The sequence below is a fragment of the Anguilla rostrata genome, chromosome 14 (assembly GCF_018555375.3).
Source record: "Anguilla rostrata isolate EN2019 chromosome 14, ASM1855537v3, whole genome shotgun sequence".
Classification (NCBI taxonomy): domain Eukaryota; kingdom Metazoa; phylum Chordata; class Actinopteri; order Anguilliformes; family Anguillidae; genus Anguilla; species Anguilla rostrata.
Genome location: NC_057946.1, coordinates 11,649,358 through 11,669,372, shown reverse-complemented (window position 1 = coordinate 11,669,372; position 20,015 = coordinate 11,649,358). Strand labels below are relative to the sequence as shown.

The 20,015-nt window shown below is 45.7% G+C and overlaps 1 protein-coding gene across 5 annotated transcripts in view; it reads left to right on the top strand.

Moving 5' to 3' along the window:
* Positions 1-20,015, top strand: part of psd3l (pleckstrin and Sec7 domain containing 3, like) — a 151,326-nt gene that overhangs the window by 120,030 nt on the left and 11,281 nt on the right. For all 5 annotated transcript variants that reach the window (XM_064308527.1, XM_064308526.1, XM_064308528.1 and 2 more), the window contains 4 exons: positions 4,989-5,182; positions 9,158-9,228; positions 18,488-18,645; positions 19,204-19,348. In XM_064308527.1, the coding sequence (XP_064164597.1) occupies positions 4,989-5,182; positions 9,158-9,228; positions 18,488-18,645; positions 19,204-19,348 (568 nt within the window). The remainder of the gene's footprint in view (positions 1-4,988; positions 5,183-9,157; positions 9,229-18,487; positions 18,646-19,203; positions 19,349-20,015) is intronic.

Genomic DNA, 20,015 nt, shown 5'->3' with positions numbered 1-20,015 from the left:
ATAAGCAATTCATTAAGGGACTTTTTATGGGCAACGGCAACAGATGGTGTCAAGAGTTTTATGTTTGCAGATACAGCTTACCAGCAGCATATGCCTCCCTATAAAATGCCTGCACACTGCTTACTGGAAAAGGCTTGTAAATTGAAAGTCTGTATTTGGGTTTTTAATACGGATCCATGGAAATGCCTGAGATATCGGTGCATGTTTGGATTGCATTCCTGCTCAAAACCCAACAGCCACAGCGACGTGCTGTGTTTGGATATCACAGCAGTAAGTGAGCTTTAAGGCTCTGTTTCGCTCACTTTCGTCCTTCTCATGCGATAGTGCTGCAAAATACCCTTTTTTCTCAATCGGATATCATGAATAATGACCAAATAATTATTTTGAGTGAGTTATTTGTGCTTGAAAATGAAAGGGAAACCTTGTTAAGCTGATGAAGGGAATTCAGACATTCAGTGAATCCTCTCCCATGTGGTGACCAAATGGCTGTTGGGCAGTATTTGAGTAGTTGGATCCCCTAGGCCTTTTTTATGGTTCTGAGTTCAGGGGAGCTCTGTTCTCAGGCTCTTGAGAGTCCCAGGCTCCTTTTATCCAGTGGCAATCATCGCTCTTTAAGAAAATAAGTATAGGCATTTTCTCCACGCCCTTTCCAGTAAAGCTCCGTCATTTCTTTCTCAGTAGCGGTTGCTTTTTGCCGTGTTTGTTGCTGTATTGCTCCCCTGGAACCAGCTAGCGGCACAGCCCAGACGCAGACTGACCGGGCCGCTGTGCAGCTCCTCGGTGTTTCTTTTGCGCGATCCCATTGGCTCCCCATGTCCTCTGGTTCCATCGGTGGGTCCAGTGGAGATGCTACGCTAGGTCAGAATGTACAGACAGATAGTTTTACAGACACCATTTTGTACTTCACATCACATTTGATGCGTGCGTTCGTATCTTTCGTCATCTTGAGATCTTTTATTTCCATTTGCCTTTTATGCGTTTGGCAGACACTAAAGGTGGCTGGGGCCACAATGAAAAATGAAGTTCAATTTTTTTGCTTTAGTAGCAGCAGTGTGGAGTAATGTGCCCCCAGGTTCATGTGCTTACGTCCCCCGTTCACGGCTGTTCACTGCCGTTTGCATTTCACCTCGTTTCGCCTCTGTCAAAATCCCGTTTGTACTAACGGGTGGCCGCACATAAAATCGCAGTCATCGCACACGGCTCGTCCTGCGTTTGAGCATCTGCTGGCTGCTGTTTGCCTCTAATGGCAATGCTACGCTTATTCCTAAAATATGACACGGCTTAATTCGGTAAGGTGAAGGGGAGCGTCACCTTTGTGCATCTGGGCCGTGTCCGTGAGATTAGCCACAGACTCTGGGCCGGAGCCTAAAAATACACTGAGCAAGGGCACCGGAGAGGGTCCTGACAGGGCGCAAGACGCTGGGCTGAGCTCCTTTCTCCAAGGTGCTTCTGACAGCCCCGACGACGCTGTGAAATCTGCCCCTTTGCGCCTCACAGAAAAGAGGCGTGGCCACAGGCAGGGGCCGTCTGAAGGGCCAGCACAGGGAAGTGGTAGTTATTTTGGTCATGATGATTTTTTATTTATTTTTTTGCTAATTTGGCCTTTTTTTTGCAAGTTGTGTGATTAAATGTGATGTCTTGCCAGCCCTGGTATTAATTTAACTTGGAAAGGGTTTCGTGCTGGGCCTTTTGTGATGTTGAAGTTAAAGTTGGTATTTTTCACATTTGTATCTGTCACCAGTAGCAGTGTTAGCAGCCTGTCAGCATTTTCTCCTTTTTTTCTTTGTTTTTTTTTCTGACAGTTGCTGCTCTGGGACGTTGTACAGTGCTGCATTGTATCCCTTTTTACGACCGCTTCTTGTTTTTCATGTTGTAGTGTCATTTCTGCGAGTAATATCCATTGCGAGGGCAGTGAATTTCACAGTGGAACAGATTGCCCCATTAGTGAAGACTCGTCATTCCCATTTCTGACCTCAGTCTGTCTCCACTAGGGAGGTGTTGGCTCCTGCCCAGAAATCATTTTTGAGAGCCTGGTCTCTTATCGGGCCTCCCTTCCTCCTGGGGCTTGTATTCGACTGGATCCTGCTTACCTGCCTGATTTAAGTGTCCCAAGCCCTTAACAGTTAGAATAATGTTCAGTTAAGAACATTCTAATCACATATTGGTAATCTTACACCTTAAAATGTTAAGCGGACATGCACAGATGCACCAAAAGATGTATCACTGCACAGTATGCTGAACATCTCTGGTTTTAAACCAGCTCTTTCAGGAATGGGTTCTAAAGACATAGGAAAACACTGTTCGTGTTTGTACAGAACCCAGGAAAGTTGTCAGTTCATGCTTCAGGTTTTAGCTGCTGTCTGAGTCCAGGCCTGGCTGTCACCGGCTGGCGGACGGCTGTGGAGCGTGCGGCGGTGTTGTGTGCAGCGGCAGGAGCGCTTTAGCATTCTGCTCAGGCTCCTACTGCGCCGGCAGGCCGGGGGCGGGGGTGGGGGGGTGCCAGCGAGAACGCTGCCGCGCTCCGACACAGCGCCGTAAAGAAGGCGCCGCCTCCCGCCATCCCGCCCGCCGCTCGCGCTACATCACGGCGAGGGGAGGGGGGGGCAGAAGGCCGCGCCGCTCCACTTCCTGGCCCGTCAGAGCGCCGCGCTTTATCACCCGGCTCCCTCCGTCGTCAAATCCGGGTGATTTATTTTCGGTAGGCGTTCCAGCGATTTCTCGCCAACCTCCGAAAGGAGGAAGCAAACAAATAAATAAGAAGCGAGTGTGCTCCTGGGCGCGGAGAGGCTGATGAATCCCTAATGAGCAGTCCCGTGCGGTCTCTGTGCCGCCGTGCGAAGTGCGGGCCGCCCGCGTGGCGCTGTAACGGGGAGCGTGCTCTGTAACGGGGAGCGTGCTCTGTTTGCGCGGTGGAACCCAGCGCTGGCCCCGAGCTGAGGAAGCGCTGCGGCGGGACGATGGTCCGTGTGTGTGCGTACGGACTGGGCACCGAGAAGCTCCTTATGATCCGCTTGCCCCCCCCCCCCCCAGTGTGTTCACAGGGAGCAGGGGCTTTAAGTTTTTATTTTAATTTGGAGCACCAAGGAGGGAATAACTCGTTCTGAAAGTTAACGTTCGTACCCCCCTGCGGACAGAGCTTCTTCCCCCTCCTTGGCTTTGAACCCGTTTTTTTGTGGGTATAAGCGCAGAAATCCTCCAGGGGATGGCAGGTCCTCGGGCTCTTCCGCTCTCTGGGACAGGTCCGACTCTGTCTCCCGCACCGCGCTCATTCAGCTAATGGGGGTGTCCTGGTGCTCTCTGGGCCGCCGACCGCGGAAGAGCATCCAAGCGCACGGGGGCGGGGAGGGGGCTTCCTGTCACTGCGGTGTACTTCCTCTGATTGAGCGGGACAGGGAGTCATGAGGAGAGCCAATGGGATGGCAGTTTGGACTGCAGGGACCTCATCATGCATTCTACATTTATGATTGTGTTTTAAAGGTGTTGCTGTACTTTAGATTTGCGTTCCCTTTCCAACCCTTAAGGGAAGCCAGAACAAAACCTGTTGGTACTGTGTCTTAAGTCTATTTATCTGTACCAGTTCACACAAGCAGGGTGATTTGGGAACTTATGCTTCGTGGACATGGATCAACTTAAGTCTGTTTGCTAAGTGATGATGCCTCTCTGAATATAGGCATTACAGACATAGAGGACTTGGAGATGGTTGTTAAAGGCTAATTACACCCTAGACCACTGTTTTTAGCTGTCAGTGTGTGTGTATGCCTACATTGTAATGAAACATTTTAATCCATGCAGTTATTTCAATATTTCTGAAACAATAGCATTTGGCAGAAAAAACTGGTAGAAAATGTCTTGTTGCTGCCCTTGAACGTTTCATAAATGCTTTCTGCAATCCACTCCCCCGGGGGCCCCGCCCCAATCGTGATGTCAGAGTACCTCTTTGGAGGTACTACTACGTCCTGTAGATGTCAATCAAGGATATCCAGACAAATTGTTGCCGCCCACAAATTTGCGTTTTAATATGACTGAATGCTGCCGGCACCTAATTGACTAGACTGGTTTCAGCCCAATGCTTTTCAAACTGAAGAAACATGCTGGTCTGGTCATAAACTTCCTCATATTCCGCCTAAACAGTCCTCTAAAATATGTTTCTGAAAACATTTGTGCTGAGAAATAGACCACGTAATTGCTGAATCTTGGTTTATATTTGATCTGCAGTGTCTAGTTTGACAGTTTTATTCGAGTTTCATGAGCCAGACACCACTGCACTACAAATTCATTTGCATAGAGATGACTTTATACAGATCTGATGGACACCCCTTCTCCACTCAGCCCAGGATGCGTCTTTCTGTATTGTGTAGTAGGCAGGGCCAGGCTGAAACAGTGCGTGTGATTACTCCTTAAGCCTGTGAGAGGAATGACAGCACGCACTGCGCTGATTCCACTGGTGGAGCTGTTTGGATGTGAGCGATTTTCAGAAGGTGTGGAACAACCTGTAATGTAACAAATATCAGATGGTCATTGTGAATTTTTTCCATTGTTGAAATGACACATTTTGTCCAAAGTTTCATAAGGGGAGAGCAGGGGAAGGTGTACTGCGGTCACTCAGCTGTGGCTGTTGTCGCTGGCGCTCTTTGTAACTCCCATTTCCCCTCCACTCCCCATTTTATTTCCTCAGACTTGATGCAAGAGCACGCTGCCCCCATGCTCTGTTCACCCCCCCCCCCCTTCTTAATAGTAATTTCCTTTATTTCTCGGTGCAGGAAATTGGTTACTGTCCTCACCAGCGATAAACGCAGCAAGGGTCCCGAGACGTTCCAGCTGTTTCATTTCCAACAGGGGAAACCTAGCCCCAGCATTTCTTTTTGGCCCTACAAACGCGAATGTCTGTGACTGACTGAGTGACTGAGTGAGTGATGAAGTTGCACCATTGGTCGGCCGTATCAGCCATATGCTGGGTTTTGAGCTGGTCTTGTTTTTGTTTGTTGCAGCGATGGAGAGGAGCTGCAGAAATCCCTGTCTGAGCTCGCGGACAACAAGACGGAAAACGCGCACACAAAGGGCATCAGCAGGATCGGCAGCGGCAGCAACCCCTTCCTGGACATCTCCCACGACCCCAACGCCGCCGTCTACAAGGGCGGCTTCCTCGCCCGCAAAATACACGCCGACATGGACGGCAAGAAAAGTAAGCGTCCCGCTCACGTTCTGCGTTACGGAGTCCAGTCTTTACCCCCCACTGTCCCGCCCTCGTATAGCCTGTCATTCACTGCGTCACCGTGGCAACGAGTGTGACACGTAGTGAAATAAGTGTGCTGAAATTGATCCAAGCTGTAATGACTAACTTAAGTGAATCAAGATACTTTCCTTGTGTCCTCTAATGCATTAATGCTCCAAGTGAACACTTGAAATGTGCATGTTTTTACTGAGGTGATTTTCACATTGCTGGAAAAGGTATTTAATTGTGTGATTTATGTGGTTGTGTGTAAATGTGACATCCAGTCATCTGAAGAATTGCGCTCTCCTTTTTGATGCAGTAGCCTTGAATTTCTCTGTAAGCAGTGTGATTGTGTGGGCAAGGTGAATTTAGTCACCCATCCTTTTTTATTTTATTTTTATTTAACCATTATTTAACCAGGAAAACCCCTGGTTAAGATTGAAATCTCTTTTGCAAGGGGGACCTGACATGAAACACAAAGTTACCCAACATGACTTACACCTAACAAAATGTACAAACATCAAATGGGGAATGAGACAGAGGTGTAACAATAATTAAAAGTAGAGAAGAGGTTAAAAGCAGGAGCATACTTCAGTCACAGTGTCATGAATTGCATTTTTAAAGTCCACAATTGAAATTAATTTGTCAAGTTTAAAATTCTTTTGCATCCTTAGTCATCTTCCTAAAATTAGTTTAAGTAGGGTTGACTTAGTGGAGAGATGATTTTTCCTGTCTCCATAGGTTGTGCGTTTTCAATGGCTAATCAGCCTCTTACTTAAAATACGTCAGATCGTATAGTTTTTATTGTAGTTATTTTGTTTCATCTGACCATCACAGTGCCTGCTTTCTTTGTTAGTACAGAGTCCAGATAATGCAGTCACGATGGCCGTTAATGTCAATAGCACACAATGACACACACACTGGGTTTTTCTGACAGAGTCCCCCATCTGTGACATTATCGCCTTGGTCGTGTTTTCTCTTGGTAATATATACGGACAGGCATGTAGGACTGCAGTGTGTATGACTCATTATTCAAAATGGCGGCACATTTCGGCATACGGTAATGAGCACAAACAAGCAGTGGGAATTGGGACCATACATCATTTGTCATTTTCAGTGTAAATAGGAAAAACAGACATTGTGATTGCTTAGGAAATTATTCAGTCATACTCGGACTCCTCCTGCGTTTATAACCCCCCCCCCCCCCCCAGTATCTTCTGTGTTGTTTATCAGTAGTATAGCTGGATGACAGTAGTAAAGTTCATAAAGCTCAGCTCTCTCTGTTGTCTTAAGGTTTTAAGAGATGGTGGCTTTTAGAGGAGGAATAAAAGCCGGGCTCGGAGGCTGCGAGAAAGTGGACGCTGGGAAAGCAAAGGATCAGACTGGTCATTAAAACAATCGCTGTGCAATGTGAACTCAAACAAAACGCTGCACAGGCAGCCCTGCTGGACACGGTGGACGTGAATGGATTGGAACTGGCAGCCCTCTCTCCTATTTCACATCCATTTATCTCTGTGGGCTAACGATCGCCAGACTTACCAGGAAACCTGCTGACTTGTTACTGCCTGCTGTGCCTATATTCGCTGAAAAACTATTGTATAGGACAAGGATAAGATAAATTGTGCAATGCTAAATGACCAAAAAAGCTATTAAAACAGGCATACATTTCTCTGCACTCTATACTAACGTCTCAGCTTTTCCATAGACACGTGACAGGAAAAAATCGACCGGAAAAGTCTATTATAGCACGTAGCCATCAAAATGAATAAGCTTTGTATCTAGCGTGGACCATATTGTAAATTGCATGAGTTAGAGCATGTTGGAGCGGTGCACGATAATTTTGCGTGGAGATGCTTATTTGCACTCGCTCACAGTCAGCGGCTGATGGGAAACTGATGGAATCCAGACGCGTACGACTCCCCTTTTGACATTCTGCGGCTGTGTGCTTATGAAAAGGCTACGCTCAATTACCCACTCTGTGGTGCTGGTGGCCCGTCTTCTGATTGCTGCGAAGTGGGCTCTGAAGATGAAGGCTCTATTGGTGGTACCGTAAGGCCACGCAGGGTTGAGTGGTGCTGCAGGTGCTGGGCCACAGTCCAACTGATTTAATCTGTTCGCTCAAGCAATCAAATTATGTTTATGTAGCGCATTATACAAACAGTTTGACGCGATATACTTCACGTTATACCCGCCAAGCCCCACGGGGCAAGCCAAAAATGGAGAGGGTGAGGTAACGCTGACTGGATGGCATGTGTTGGGGAAAGTGTCAGCCCATTTTATCAGTTCGGGACGGGTCGCATGGAAGGCTTTTGAGTGGGGTGGTGCCCTGGAGCGGTGGATAGTTAATAATGAAATTGTTATTGTTCTTGCTGTTGCTGTAAAATATGGTAGGTCCGCTGGCTCTCACTCCCAGCCTTAATAATGGCGCCCTCCAGGTATTTGATGTGTTCCACCTCGAGCGCACCCAGTGCGATTAATCAAGGGCTCGATTAGCTGCTTCAGCTGTGCTCGAGGTGGAACGCATCAGCTGCCCGGATCTGGCCGGGGGCACCTGAGGATACGCGTGGGAGCCACTGCGTAAAAAGTATCCGCGAGTTTCATTACCGTTTCAGATACGCTTCAGGCATTACCTACCGCTCTCATTCAGTAGTGCAGCGGGGATATCTTCAATGTACATGTGTGGTTTCAGAAAGGGTAGCCTGACTGCAGACCTTCTGTGGGTCGTGGTTCGTGCCACAGAGTCTCTCAGACCCCCTCGCTGTGCCGTAGCTGTGCTCCTGCGCTGGCACTGTGGTTTAGGGGGCGGCAGCGGGCGTGGCAGCAGGCCTCATTACGCACACCGCCGGGCGCACGGCGCGCTCTTAGTATGCTGCTCAGGGTCCGGGGCGCCGCCGTCTGCAGGATTTATGGGCAAGCGAACCGCAGCCCTCTGAGAAAAAAGGGGAATCTGTCTCTCTCTGTATGGATTTCGGATTCTTGATCCGGTGTTTGCGCTACGATCTGGAGGTGAGGTCCGGTCCGGGGGGTATGGGGGGGAGATCAGCGCCCCGGGGCTTCTTAAAGTAAAAACGGTCTCTCGTTCTCTTCTTGTCGCAGCGTGTACGGTATCTGGCCGAGCTCGATGAGCGGCTTTGGGTCTAGTCGACGTGTCCAAGTCCCGGGTTAGTGCGCGCTGGGCATTGCTTGGCTTTGCATTGAAACGGCCTGCCCCATACAGGGAGGTGGATTTGGGTGCTTGCTGCCCTTGGCTCATGTCTAAAATGGGGGTAGTCCTATGTAACATTAGGATATATTGTTTATTATTGTTCATTGGTATTCATGTTCATCTGATCCCGAAGAACATTTTAGTTGCAGTTATGTTATGCACATTGTTTCGATTTAACTGCATGTTGAATGGCAGGACTTGTCAAAATCGCAATTTCTTTTAAGCCATGAATCAGTAGCAGCCAATAGTGATGGGCGTTGTGTTTTTTGTATTTATCATTTTTGACATTTCCTACTTGTTTTAATTGTTGATCTGCAACCATAATCTAGCGGCATCCTCCGGTGCCCGCCCCCATGAGGCAGTGGATATCTTGCACCCTGCAGTCCACACAGTGCTACAGGAGAGACCTAGGCACAATCAGAGGAGAGGCTTCTCTCTCACTGAGCATGACTGTTAGCATGCACATGCCTATCCTGGCGCATGAGTGGGAGGAACTAAGGCAGTAGTAGCCCAAGAGACCCTGGCCAGCTTAAATCCACTCTTCCCCTGGTGGGGTGAAGCCACTGCATCCCACCACTGTGGACTCTTAGTGGTCATAGTGGGTTAATGTTTTGCCCAAGGCTGGAACCTGCCGCTGCAGTGATACAATGGCTCTCACAATTTCTCCCTGTTTCATGTCTTCTTTCCAAAACAGGTCTCATGCATTATTTGAAATTAAACGTTTTTTTTTTTTCCTCCAGCACCAAGAGGAAAGAGAGGATGGAAAACCTTTTATGCTGTTCTCAAAGGAATGATCCTCTACCTGCAGAAGGTAAGAACGTTCAGAACTAACAAACTAATTGTGACTAATGCATGTTTCATTAGTAGCGTTTATGTTTTGTATTTTCACCTGTGTTCTCTCCTGTTTTTCATGTGAAAGCTTAAGCTGAATTTTCACATGACAACAGTTCTAACCGAAGCTTTATGTGCATACCAATGTGCGTCCGTGCATACCAATGTGCGTTCGCACGTGCGTGCGTTCGTGTGTGTAAATCATTAGGCATTTGTGATTGCAGTATTGCTTTCTCACAGCACTGTATATTACAAGCACACATTTATTTTCATTGGTTGCTGTATCTATTGACTGTTTTATGCACCTGCCATATCACTCGTACTGCATGCTTAAATTTTCCTGAGAACTGGACAGATTGATTGTGCAGCACATCTATTCCCTCCCCCTCAGTGATACACAATTTAATGGCAGTGTTGAAAAGAACCCATCTCAGCGATAGCATCTTGTGGAATTGAAAACTGTCTCTGGACACAACCCCTCTGAGCTTCTGAGGCATTCTGTGCACCCAGCGGCTGAAACTGGCTTCTACCTCTTTCTCCTCTCAATGCCTTTCATGTCTCTCCATCCCACATATGTCTTTTCTCTCTTGTTTGCTCTCTGTCTTTCTGTCTTTCTGTCTCTCCCTCTGTCGTGTATGTAGACCCACTCTCATACAGAACAGAGTCAACCAGGTTGAGTAAAGCAGATCGTCCAACAGCTCCTAAGTAAATGGGAATGTGTCCTCTTTTATAGTGAAGCTCTCTGCCTGTATGATTAATGCACCTTATTGAAATGACTGCACTTTTTACTTCAAAAGGTTCTGTACTTTGCTCCAAAAAACCAAAATGCCGTTGAAGATTTATTTCAAAGGCATCTCGTCTCTAATGCATTCTCTGTTCTTTATCCCCGTGGTGAAATATTTCAATGTGACCTTTCTTTTTAATAGTAATACGTAGGAGTTTAAGGCTTTTAAGACAAATCTATGTCGGATGTTACCTGAACAAAGGGTCTGATGAAAGGATGTTTTACATGGACGCTGAAAGCTTGGGTTTTGAAGTAGGCAGTTTTTTACAGAAAGATTTGAGCATTGTAACAAAATATAAAATGAAAAAGTAGCATAAATGAAGTAAGCTGTTCCTGTACAGAGGCAATTTGTTTAATTGCTTATGCTCGCCTGTGGAATGATAGATGTGAATGTGAAAGATGTGGTCCGCGTTTAAAATGGCTCAGCGCCTGGATGTGAGGCCTTGGTCTCCTGCTCTGGCTGCTTGTTGTGGGGTGACTGTGGCCCCCAGCCAGTGAAGGTAGCGATAACAGGACTGGAGGGATGGGCCCTATTACAAACCATCTGACACCCTGTAGGATCTCTGCTGCACATTGATATTTTCTCTGCATTTTTTAAGTTCAATTAATTTAGTAATCAAAGTGATTGGACATCAAGCACTATTTATTTATTCAATCCTATTCCCCAGCCTTTGAATTTCATAATTACAGTATACTGCATGTAGCACTCATTTTTGAAAATTATTTTCAGATTTCAAATAAGGAAATCTGAAAATATGTGAGTGAAAAGTAAAGGGAGCCAGTGTTATACATACCTATTTGAGCAGTCAAAAAAAGCTAAACAACCCAGTATAATGTTATCTTCTTTCTTTGAAATGTTCTTCTAACAGAAATTAATATCATTGGAATTAATTACCGTTATATAACCCAGCGGCTAATATATGTACTTTCAATTGTTGAAGTGTTATCTTTCCTGCTATTGTGAATAAATCTTTTTTTGATATGCTTTTTTTTTGTCTACATTTAACAAGGAAATTTTGTTAGGAAACCAAACCAACCAGGTCACTTGCTTTACTGCAGCGTCTTGCTTTACTGCTGTTTTCACCAGAGCTAAATACTCCCTGATGTCACAAGTACAGTAGTAATATTTTGTCTCTTCTCTCCTATGGTAAGATACACGGGTGACTGAGGAGCAGTTTAGTTGAACACGGCAAAGTTAGCTCAGCCTGCATGTGAAATAGTTAACGTGAACATATCACCACATGCACAGTGTCCTTCAGCCCATAACGCTCACACAAACACCCTTATGGGACATACACATACACAAAAATATGAAAATACACAACCACATTTCATTGAGGCACTCAGGATGCATGCTAGGCCAGCTTGCATTGATACACAATTCACAGGATACCCTATGGAATCTGTTACAGAGGGGAATGCTACATTTTAAGAGAAGATATTGTGGTAAACAAAAATTGTTTTATTTATTTAAAAATCTTTTCAAAAAACAAAACATATATACATATCACTTTTAATTTGTGACAAGCTTCTTAAATCCAATTCAGTCAAGTCAGAAAAGCCATTCAGTCTATGAATGAAATTAGACAAAAGAACTCACGCCTAATTCCCACCTGTACCCTACTGGGGTTAACCTTATTAAAAGTCCGGACCTCTCGGAAGAACTCTCTGTGCAGGCAAACAGAAGAAGCTTTATGATAAAGGAGAAAAAACATTTGTGAAGTCCCAGGCCTGCTTTCTGCCCTAGCCAAGGGTTTGGAGCTAATACTCAACCACTGAATTTGGCTTGTGTGTACATATTTTTGTCTTCACAGTCGCACTGGTGAATGTTCCCTCTAGTACTCGTGCGGATCAGGACCCTTTCACACACAACATGACGGACCATCATGCTCGGTGGCACAGGACTTGATGTGCCGTGAGCTCATCGTTGTGTGCCCACAAACAGGCACCCTCTCAGGCCTGTTACCCAGTTCTAACGTCAGTTGTCGTGCCAGCATGCATCTCTTGGCAGCAGCGCTACGTGAGTGTGTAACAAAACAACACGCAAAAAAAAAAAAAAAAAAAATCCATGTTCATCTGTCAGGATTCATACCAGGCAAGCCAGTTGTCCTTACCCTGAGTCAGCTGGAGTGGGTAGAGATGAGGACGTTCATCAAAACTGTGTTGCGTGCATGTTGTAGCGCTCAGGGGACGGCCTTTTGACTAGGCCCCCGTTGAATTTCTGTGACTGCGAGACCATGTTTCTCTGTGTCTCCATGGCGCGGTTGAAAGGTGGTGAGCTGTGACTGGCTGAACTGAGCAAACAGTGAAAGCTTAGACAGGATGGCACATGGAGGGAAACTCCACCATAGATGGTTCCGCTGCCCCCAAAAGAAGCTTGTACAGTGGAACAGCTATCGCGTGCCTTAGCTCACAGTATGTGAAAAGCTGGACAGACAGGATAATAGCTTATAGCAGCGCTATGAACAGCTTCTTCATGGCTGTTGGGTAGGTTTAGTGCCAGGGGAGCCAGTGTACCCTAGAGATACTTTTGGAGTTTGTGTTTTGAGAAGATCCCTCGTGGCTTTTTTGTGGAGTTCTCTGTCTCCGCTGGCCTCCTCCTTTTGAAGGCACTCTCATGCTTTGACAGGTTTTCTCCATTTTCTCCACCGTGTCCTCTGTGTGGGACGTGCGTTTGATTTTTTTCGTAGCTCCCACCTCACGTTTGTTTATCTGCCTCACGCAGCGCTTGTGCTGTTCAGCTGGGCGTTGGGTCTTCACAGGCCAGCTAATCCTGCTCTCAGACACGGCGGGAATGCTCTCCATCAGGGTCTTTTTGTTGCACTGGCCCAGGGAGAGGGAAAAGCCAGAGCTTCCTGTCGGCCTTCTCTCTCCTTTACCCACTGTTTCCCAGCTTCAGGGCTGGCCGGGGTCACTTCCATTTCAGGAAATGAATAGCAGTTCATTTCACTCATTGAAAAATCCCCCATAGACCATAATGAGAATTTTTTAGAAAAGTTTGTGAATAGGACTCTTTCCTGAATTGACTCGATTGAAATCGAATTGACCCCTACTCTGATTGGCTGACCAGGTCACCAAATGTAAAATGCAGTTACGGTTACAGTGCTGCTTCGGTAACCAGGAAGGAACGAGGTGGTAAATCGTCGCTCCCTTTTCCCGACTGTGGTCTCTTCATCTTGGCCTCCTGCCAAGAGTCTCAGCCCTCCCTGATACGGTTCCAAGCTTTCCGAAACGGGAGGACAGTTTAGTAGTGTAGATAAATCAGCGACAGCCCATGAGCCACAGGAGGCAGTGGACAGAGCTCTCACTCCTAGTCAGGAATTGATGTGTAGTGGCATTAAAGAACATGGGCTACACCAAAGATGCTAGTAGTAGCATTTGCATTCAACATATTCTCACATACAGTGTGATGTAAAAAAAACCACAAAAAAAATAAACACGGACCCACCCTCCGCTTTATTTGTAACCCTTCTCATACTCCAAGAAATGCAAACTCAGTGGAAGTATGAGCAATACAATGTACTAATACCATGGGGTATAGCCTATGGTGAAGAATTTACACATTGTAAGTGGGTCATTCTACCGGAATAGTGCTATTTGAAATTGTAATATGTCTTTAAATCCGTTTCATTTTTTTCACTCTAATCTTAGGGTACAATATTAATTAACCTTTTAACTTAATGAATCCACACAAGTTCCAGCTTACTGTATTTAAATAGTTTTTATACTTTCACACCATCCTTTTTGTCACAGGTGTTACTTGTACCCTAGACAACATTAAAGGTTTTTCAGAATTTAATTTCTCGGTTTAATCTGCGCAGAAAAACCACGTAGGTTAAAACAGTAGAATCAAACTTAATCGCATAATGGATTATCGCATTCATACATTTGCATACCATTGCCAAATCCCAAATCATTTCCCATTCATTGCACTGTAAAAAGATAACATATTTGCATTAAGCCATTAGCGTATATTTTGGATATTTTCACAGAATTATGTCCAGTTACATTGCATAACGATCTATAAATATTCGTTAAAAGTTGGAAGAAGATAAAAATAACCGAAAAGACACAAAACTTCAAGAATTTCTGAAGGTAGGCGGTTTCTGTGGAAAATCATGTTGATAGCGGACGCCTGAGTGGCACGCATGGTCCCTGACACCCTGTTTCATTCTTCTGTGCAATGAAGCGGATTCTGCTGTGGTTCATTTATCGTGTCTGAGGTCGCACGTAAACCTGAAAGCAGTCACAACTTTAAAACTTGAAATGCGGTATCATTCACAATGAAATTGTGCCAATAAATTCACAGTCCATTTTTAATAATTTTACGCGTTTTATTTTTTGTTTGTTTTTTTGCGTGACTTCTCCAACAGGCGGGTTTAGGCAGTATGAAAAAACAAAAATGTGAAAATTGTCTTTGGACTTTTATATATATATTTATATATGAGAGGCATTGTAAAGCGCTTTGGATAAAAGCGCTATATAAATGCAGTCCATTTACCATTTATATATTTTTTTATTTAGCTCAAGGTGCTAATTTAGTTTATCTCCATTTTCCATTCAGTTTGTAGGAATGGATGATCGGCCATGGGGCACATCCGTGCCTTAATTAAACACGTTTGTGGTGCTGGCATCACCTACATAGCGTTTCTACTTCCATTCGTCTGATTCTGTTGCTAGTGGTTACAATGGCCGTGCCAGATAATGATCAAAGTTGCTGGTACATTAACTTGGGCGACAAGGGCTTTAGACTTTGGAGTGGCAATCATGGTGAATTATTCTTAGCATCTCATCAACTGAGTCAGAAAAGTGGAGAATTATTTCTAATTGTAATTAAACATGAACCTTGTGGCATTTGTGTGGGCGGTCAGAGGCGCTCAGACTTGTACGTTCACGCGGGAGTGCTACGGCTAATGTCAATCGGGCGCAGAATAACTGTCGCGGGCGGGTGAAAGCTTGCATATCTCAGGCTAATCGCGTTCCCAAGGAGCTTTTTCTTTTCTTTTTTTGTGCCACAAGGCTGTTCAGACACCAGCATTTTAAAGAGCGATGCATTTGCATTGCCTTTTTCATTGTGTCAGCAGTGAAGACTCTGCTTTCACATGGAGTGCCAACGATCGAGAGGAGTTTGGAATCTTCCAGAAGTTCATGTAATGGAAGCCCTGAGGAAATTAGTTACAGTGTTTGATTACATTGAAGGTGACCTCCAATATCACTTATTTGTTTGTCACTGTTGTCAGAAATTGTTACATGTAAAATGGCCGTTAATTTGCTGTACCAATCTAAAAATATCAAAATATGTGGATTGTCAACATTTAAAATGCCGTAATGATGCATTTTTAACCACACAGTGGCTCAAAATGAGCTGTTTTGATGTATCCGTATCGCTCTATTAATCACACCAGTTGGGATTTGAAGTCCCTGAAGAGATCTGGGTTGGTGGTCAGTTACGCTACGTTACTTCTTTTGGCGAGACAAACATTTAAGCATTATTTACTGTTGCAAATGGGCGCTGTAATAATGTTGTCAGGTTCGCCTTTCTCATTGGCATTGTAGACAAAGTATCGCTGTTTTTTCACTTTTCAACAATGGTCAGTGTGATCTACTGCTGCCATTATTATCTAGCTAAGCTGGCCATTTACTATTAAAACACTAGCAGCTGACTTGGTAGATTTATCCTTGGAAATGGAGGGTGCACAGTACTGGAAACATGGGTGCCAATGATATACTGTAGAAACTCATAATTTTTGTGAACTAAAAGTTTTGCTTGTTAAATAAATGTCTGTACGGTTGTACTAGTATCGATGTCCTTTTTGCATTTTTGAGGGTACGTTATAGCTCATTACCTGTGTTGTTTACTTTATCCAACCTTTTTGTTATCTTTACTGCCCTTGCTGCTATGAAAATTAGAGTCTGTTGTCTTGCACTGAAGTCTTAAGTGTACTTAAGAGGCCTTCAGGAACTGCTTTTATTTTCACAGTTTTCCAGGAAACAGTTTCAGGTTTGTTTTCAAGTGCTGTTGTAGTCAAAACAAGGACAAAACAAAGTAATCTGAGAATCCGAGTCACCTGCAGTGAAATGGCTTTTTGAAATGATTTTTTTGGAGTCTTGCGTTTCTGTTTTTCTTTCCGCCTTCCCAGCTGAATTGATCTACCCGGCGTTATTGATCCGTTCAGGCTCTTGTTTTTATGATTTGCAGTTTAACAGCCTCAGTCCCAGCGTCTTTGTGGGAATTCAATCAGGCCCGTCTCTGCAGGCTGCTCGGCTCAGCGCTGGCTGTTACTCACATGGACCGGGAGAGCGACCTGTGTTTTCCTCTGCGCAATTTCAGCCGTTCTCTCTTTCGAGGGAAAGGTGGAGAGTCGCCATGGGGACGGATGATTGATGGGACAGGGGAAGCATGCGGTATTGATGGTCCCATCACCGCTCCTGTTTGACCAACAGATCGCATTTGCCCCCTCATTAATGTCCATCAGTGAAGGCCACAAGAATGATTTCAATTTTTTCTTTGGGCTCTCCTAAAAAAAAAAAATGAAATGGGTTGTGGATGACACTGCCGTTGTACCCTTGAGCAAGGTACTTAACCTGCATTGCTTCAGTATATATCCAGCTGTATAAATGGATACAATGTAAAGTGCTATGTAAAAAGCTGTGTAAGTCGCTCTGGATAAGAGCGTCTGCTAAATGCCTATAATGGAATGTAATGTAATGACAAAGGTGTGGACTGTGAACTATGTTTAAATCGAATGCCCTGCATTTATTGACTTTGTGATTTGGATTTAATGACCACGATAGATAGGCCACAGACTGTATACTGCTCATCTAATGAAGAGAACGTACTGTAGCTGAAAACATAATGTTTCGAGGCGTTAATAAACATTTTTATCTTGGGAGCAGTATACTATGCTCAAACTCATGATTTGCTTTCTGTCTGGCCTGTGTTGATATTTTGGATGTGCGTGTCTTTATTCTATTTCATGCATTTACAGAACAGACAACTACAGTGCAAATGCGGTCCTCTTTTACCTTTTGTTTAAAAATGAACAGGGTGGGTTCAGCCCGTTAGCCAAGGCTGTGTGGCAGTTGGGCGGTTAGCATGCGGAGCGCTCGTGCCTGGCCTGTGGGGAGGAGGGGGATGGTCAGTAACAGCCTTCTGCTTTACGGCCTCATAAAACCCGCTGCCGGAGAGGACCGTTTTCCTCCTCCGGGCTTCACGCCGAAATTTTGTTCTCCGTTCGTGCAGCGCAGGCAGGCGTCAACGCCCTCCTTGTGAACCTGGCGCGTGGCCACCGCAGACGCCGGCCGCGTTAGGGCTTCTGGCTGCGTGCTCGCTCGTGGTTAGTCCTCCGGAGCGGACCAGGGGGGTGACTGGGGGGATAATTCGGGGCGCTCCCGTCGCCCCTCCCGTCGGCCCCGGGCTTCGCGTGACCGCGGCTCTAAATCCTCTCAGAGGAGCGGTCGCGCTGCGGTCGCTGAGCGCTCCAGCGCCCAGAAGGAGAAGAAGGAGAGCGGAGGGGCGGGGCCCTTCAAGCGGAGGGTGATTATTGGCGGTGCGTGAGAGCAGGGAGCGCCGGGCGGTTAGGAGGATATGAAAGAGCGTGGCCGGAGATAACAGGGCCTGACTGATCTGCATTTCGCACCGCAGAGCTCCTCGCCGGTCGCTCCCCAGGCCCCGGGCCCTTAAATGATAAACGATAACCTTGACAGCAGACCTGACAGATTTACTCTTATCACCGGGATCCCCAGTCGATACTGTTTACCATTCCCCCCGTATCTGCCGGGGCAGTGGAGTGCGGCGGTGTGCGAGTCTGTGCTCCCGCTCCGCTCTGTTTTTCCCATCTCTCACATCTCATTACTGCACGTTCTGCAGGCCTGGATATTGTTTCCCCCCCCCACCCCCCCACCACACACATTTTTAATGAAACAATACAAAAAAGAAAGCTGCCCGAGTTGTTTGATATTTTTCAGTTATTGTTTTTTCTTCTATCATTGCATTGTAACTGTTTGTTTGTATGATTTAATTTTATTAAATAAAAAAAGTTCATGCTCTTTTTAAAATTGAGAATGTAAAATTTATATTTTATGACTGCTTTAAGGGAAAGCTCGGTGGAAACATTCATATTCATATCTGGGTATTTAGGCGGCAATTGAAAAACATCAGAGTCCATAATAAGTTTCAGAAGCCGTTCAAAATCCCATTTCCTTCCTCCCCTCACCAAGAACAGAGGTTCAGTTTACAACAAGGGGGAGCAAGAATTTATTTACTATACCCCCCCTCCATGAAAAAACAATAAATAATATTGTCTGTGGAAAGGGTGAGCGGTTTCTGCAGATAGCATGTATAAATAAAACAAAGCAGTCAAGCACGTGAGAAGTATTGATCCTACGACGTGATTGATCGGCTCTCTCTCTCTCTCTCTCTCCCCCCGTTCCCCACGCTCCTCTCCCGTGGCAGGATGAGTACAAGCCGGAGAAGGCCCTGTCAGAGGAGGACCTGAGGAACGCCATCAGCGTGCACCACGCGCTGGCCATCAGGGCCGTGGACTACGAGAAGAAGCCCAACGTGCTCAAGCTGAAGACGGCCGACTGGAGGGTGTTCCTCTTCCAGGCCCAGTGAGTGGCGGGGCCCGGCGGCAGGGCACCTGCAGGCTGCCCCCCTAGAGCCAAATCCAATTTCACGCTTGGGTTGAGACGCAGTGAAAGCACCTTTATCTCTACCGTTAGGGTGTCCGCGGTCCATTCTAGGCCCAGAGCGCGTGCCCGCGGTGTTGAGCAGCATTCCAGGGAAAAAACTAATAAAGGTTCTTATCAATGAGAGAGATTGGCTCCCTCCTGGGATCAGTGACAGATTTATAAGTGAAGGGGCTTAGTTTGACCTGTTTATATTTGGGGGAGGGGGTTGGCTGTACCTTTTGTTTATAGTGGAGAGATTGAGATATGTTCTTTACGACACATTGTTGTAGGCTGTTTTGTATGCTCTTATTCACATCTTGGAAAAAAACCATGTCATTGTTGCGGAGACTCAAACCATGCTTTTTTGGAGCTTTGTGCTTGCACTGGAGAATGAGTAATAATCCAGTTCAATTCAGAAAGGGCCACACCTAATATTCAGTCGTGAGAGCAGCGCTTCATTTTGGTTCTGAGTTCCTCCCCCTGCTGTCCTGCTCCCAGGAGCCCGGAGGAAATGGACTCCTGGATCAGGAAGATCAACTCGGTGGCGGCCATGTTCTCCGCGCCTTCGTTCCCGGCCGCCATCGGCTCCCAGAAGAAGTTCAGCCGCCCCCTTCTGCCTGCGACCACCACGAGAATGTCACAGGTGAGACAGGGCCCGCAGTATCTCACAGTCTTTACACCAGGCCCAACCCAACCTTTCAGCTTAGTGCGCCCAGCCAGAGTCAAAGGTAGGCGCAAAGGTAGTGGTAATGAGTTTTTTGGGGGTTTTTTTTGTTCCAAAAATTTTTTTGCAATAAGGCACGCTTAAGATGGATTCATTGAATGCATTGATTGACGTCACTTATTTTATTTTGTGATTTATGCCACAGTATTGTCCTTGGTTGAGCCCCTTGGTCACTGCTCATACGATACCTCAGATTGGAGCGTTTGGGCTTCACCAGTAGAGAGTGATGTAATGAGCATTGCGCTCAGCCGCTGTTTGGCCTAAAGAGTGTGTGGCATCACAGGTGCTGGATATGTGGAGGTTTCCCTGCCCTGGTTCTTGGAGTCCATACTACTGCCAACATTGACTTAAATTCAATCACCTTTTAAAAAAAAATTTTTTTATTTTTTTAATGCAACCGGATGTCAAGTTTGATTTATTGCAATAAATTGCGCGGCTCATTCTCAAATACACTTTGTGTTGAATTATTGACCAGAAAAGAAATAACCGGAATGATTGTTACTCCATGATACCCGTATCGAATTTGAAGTGTTAGCATTGATCGGGTTAAGAGTGGGGTGACATTCAGTTGATCACCTGCATTACT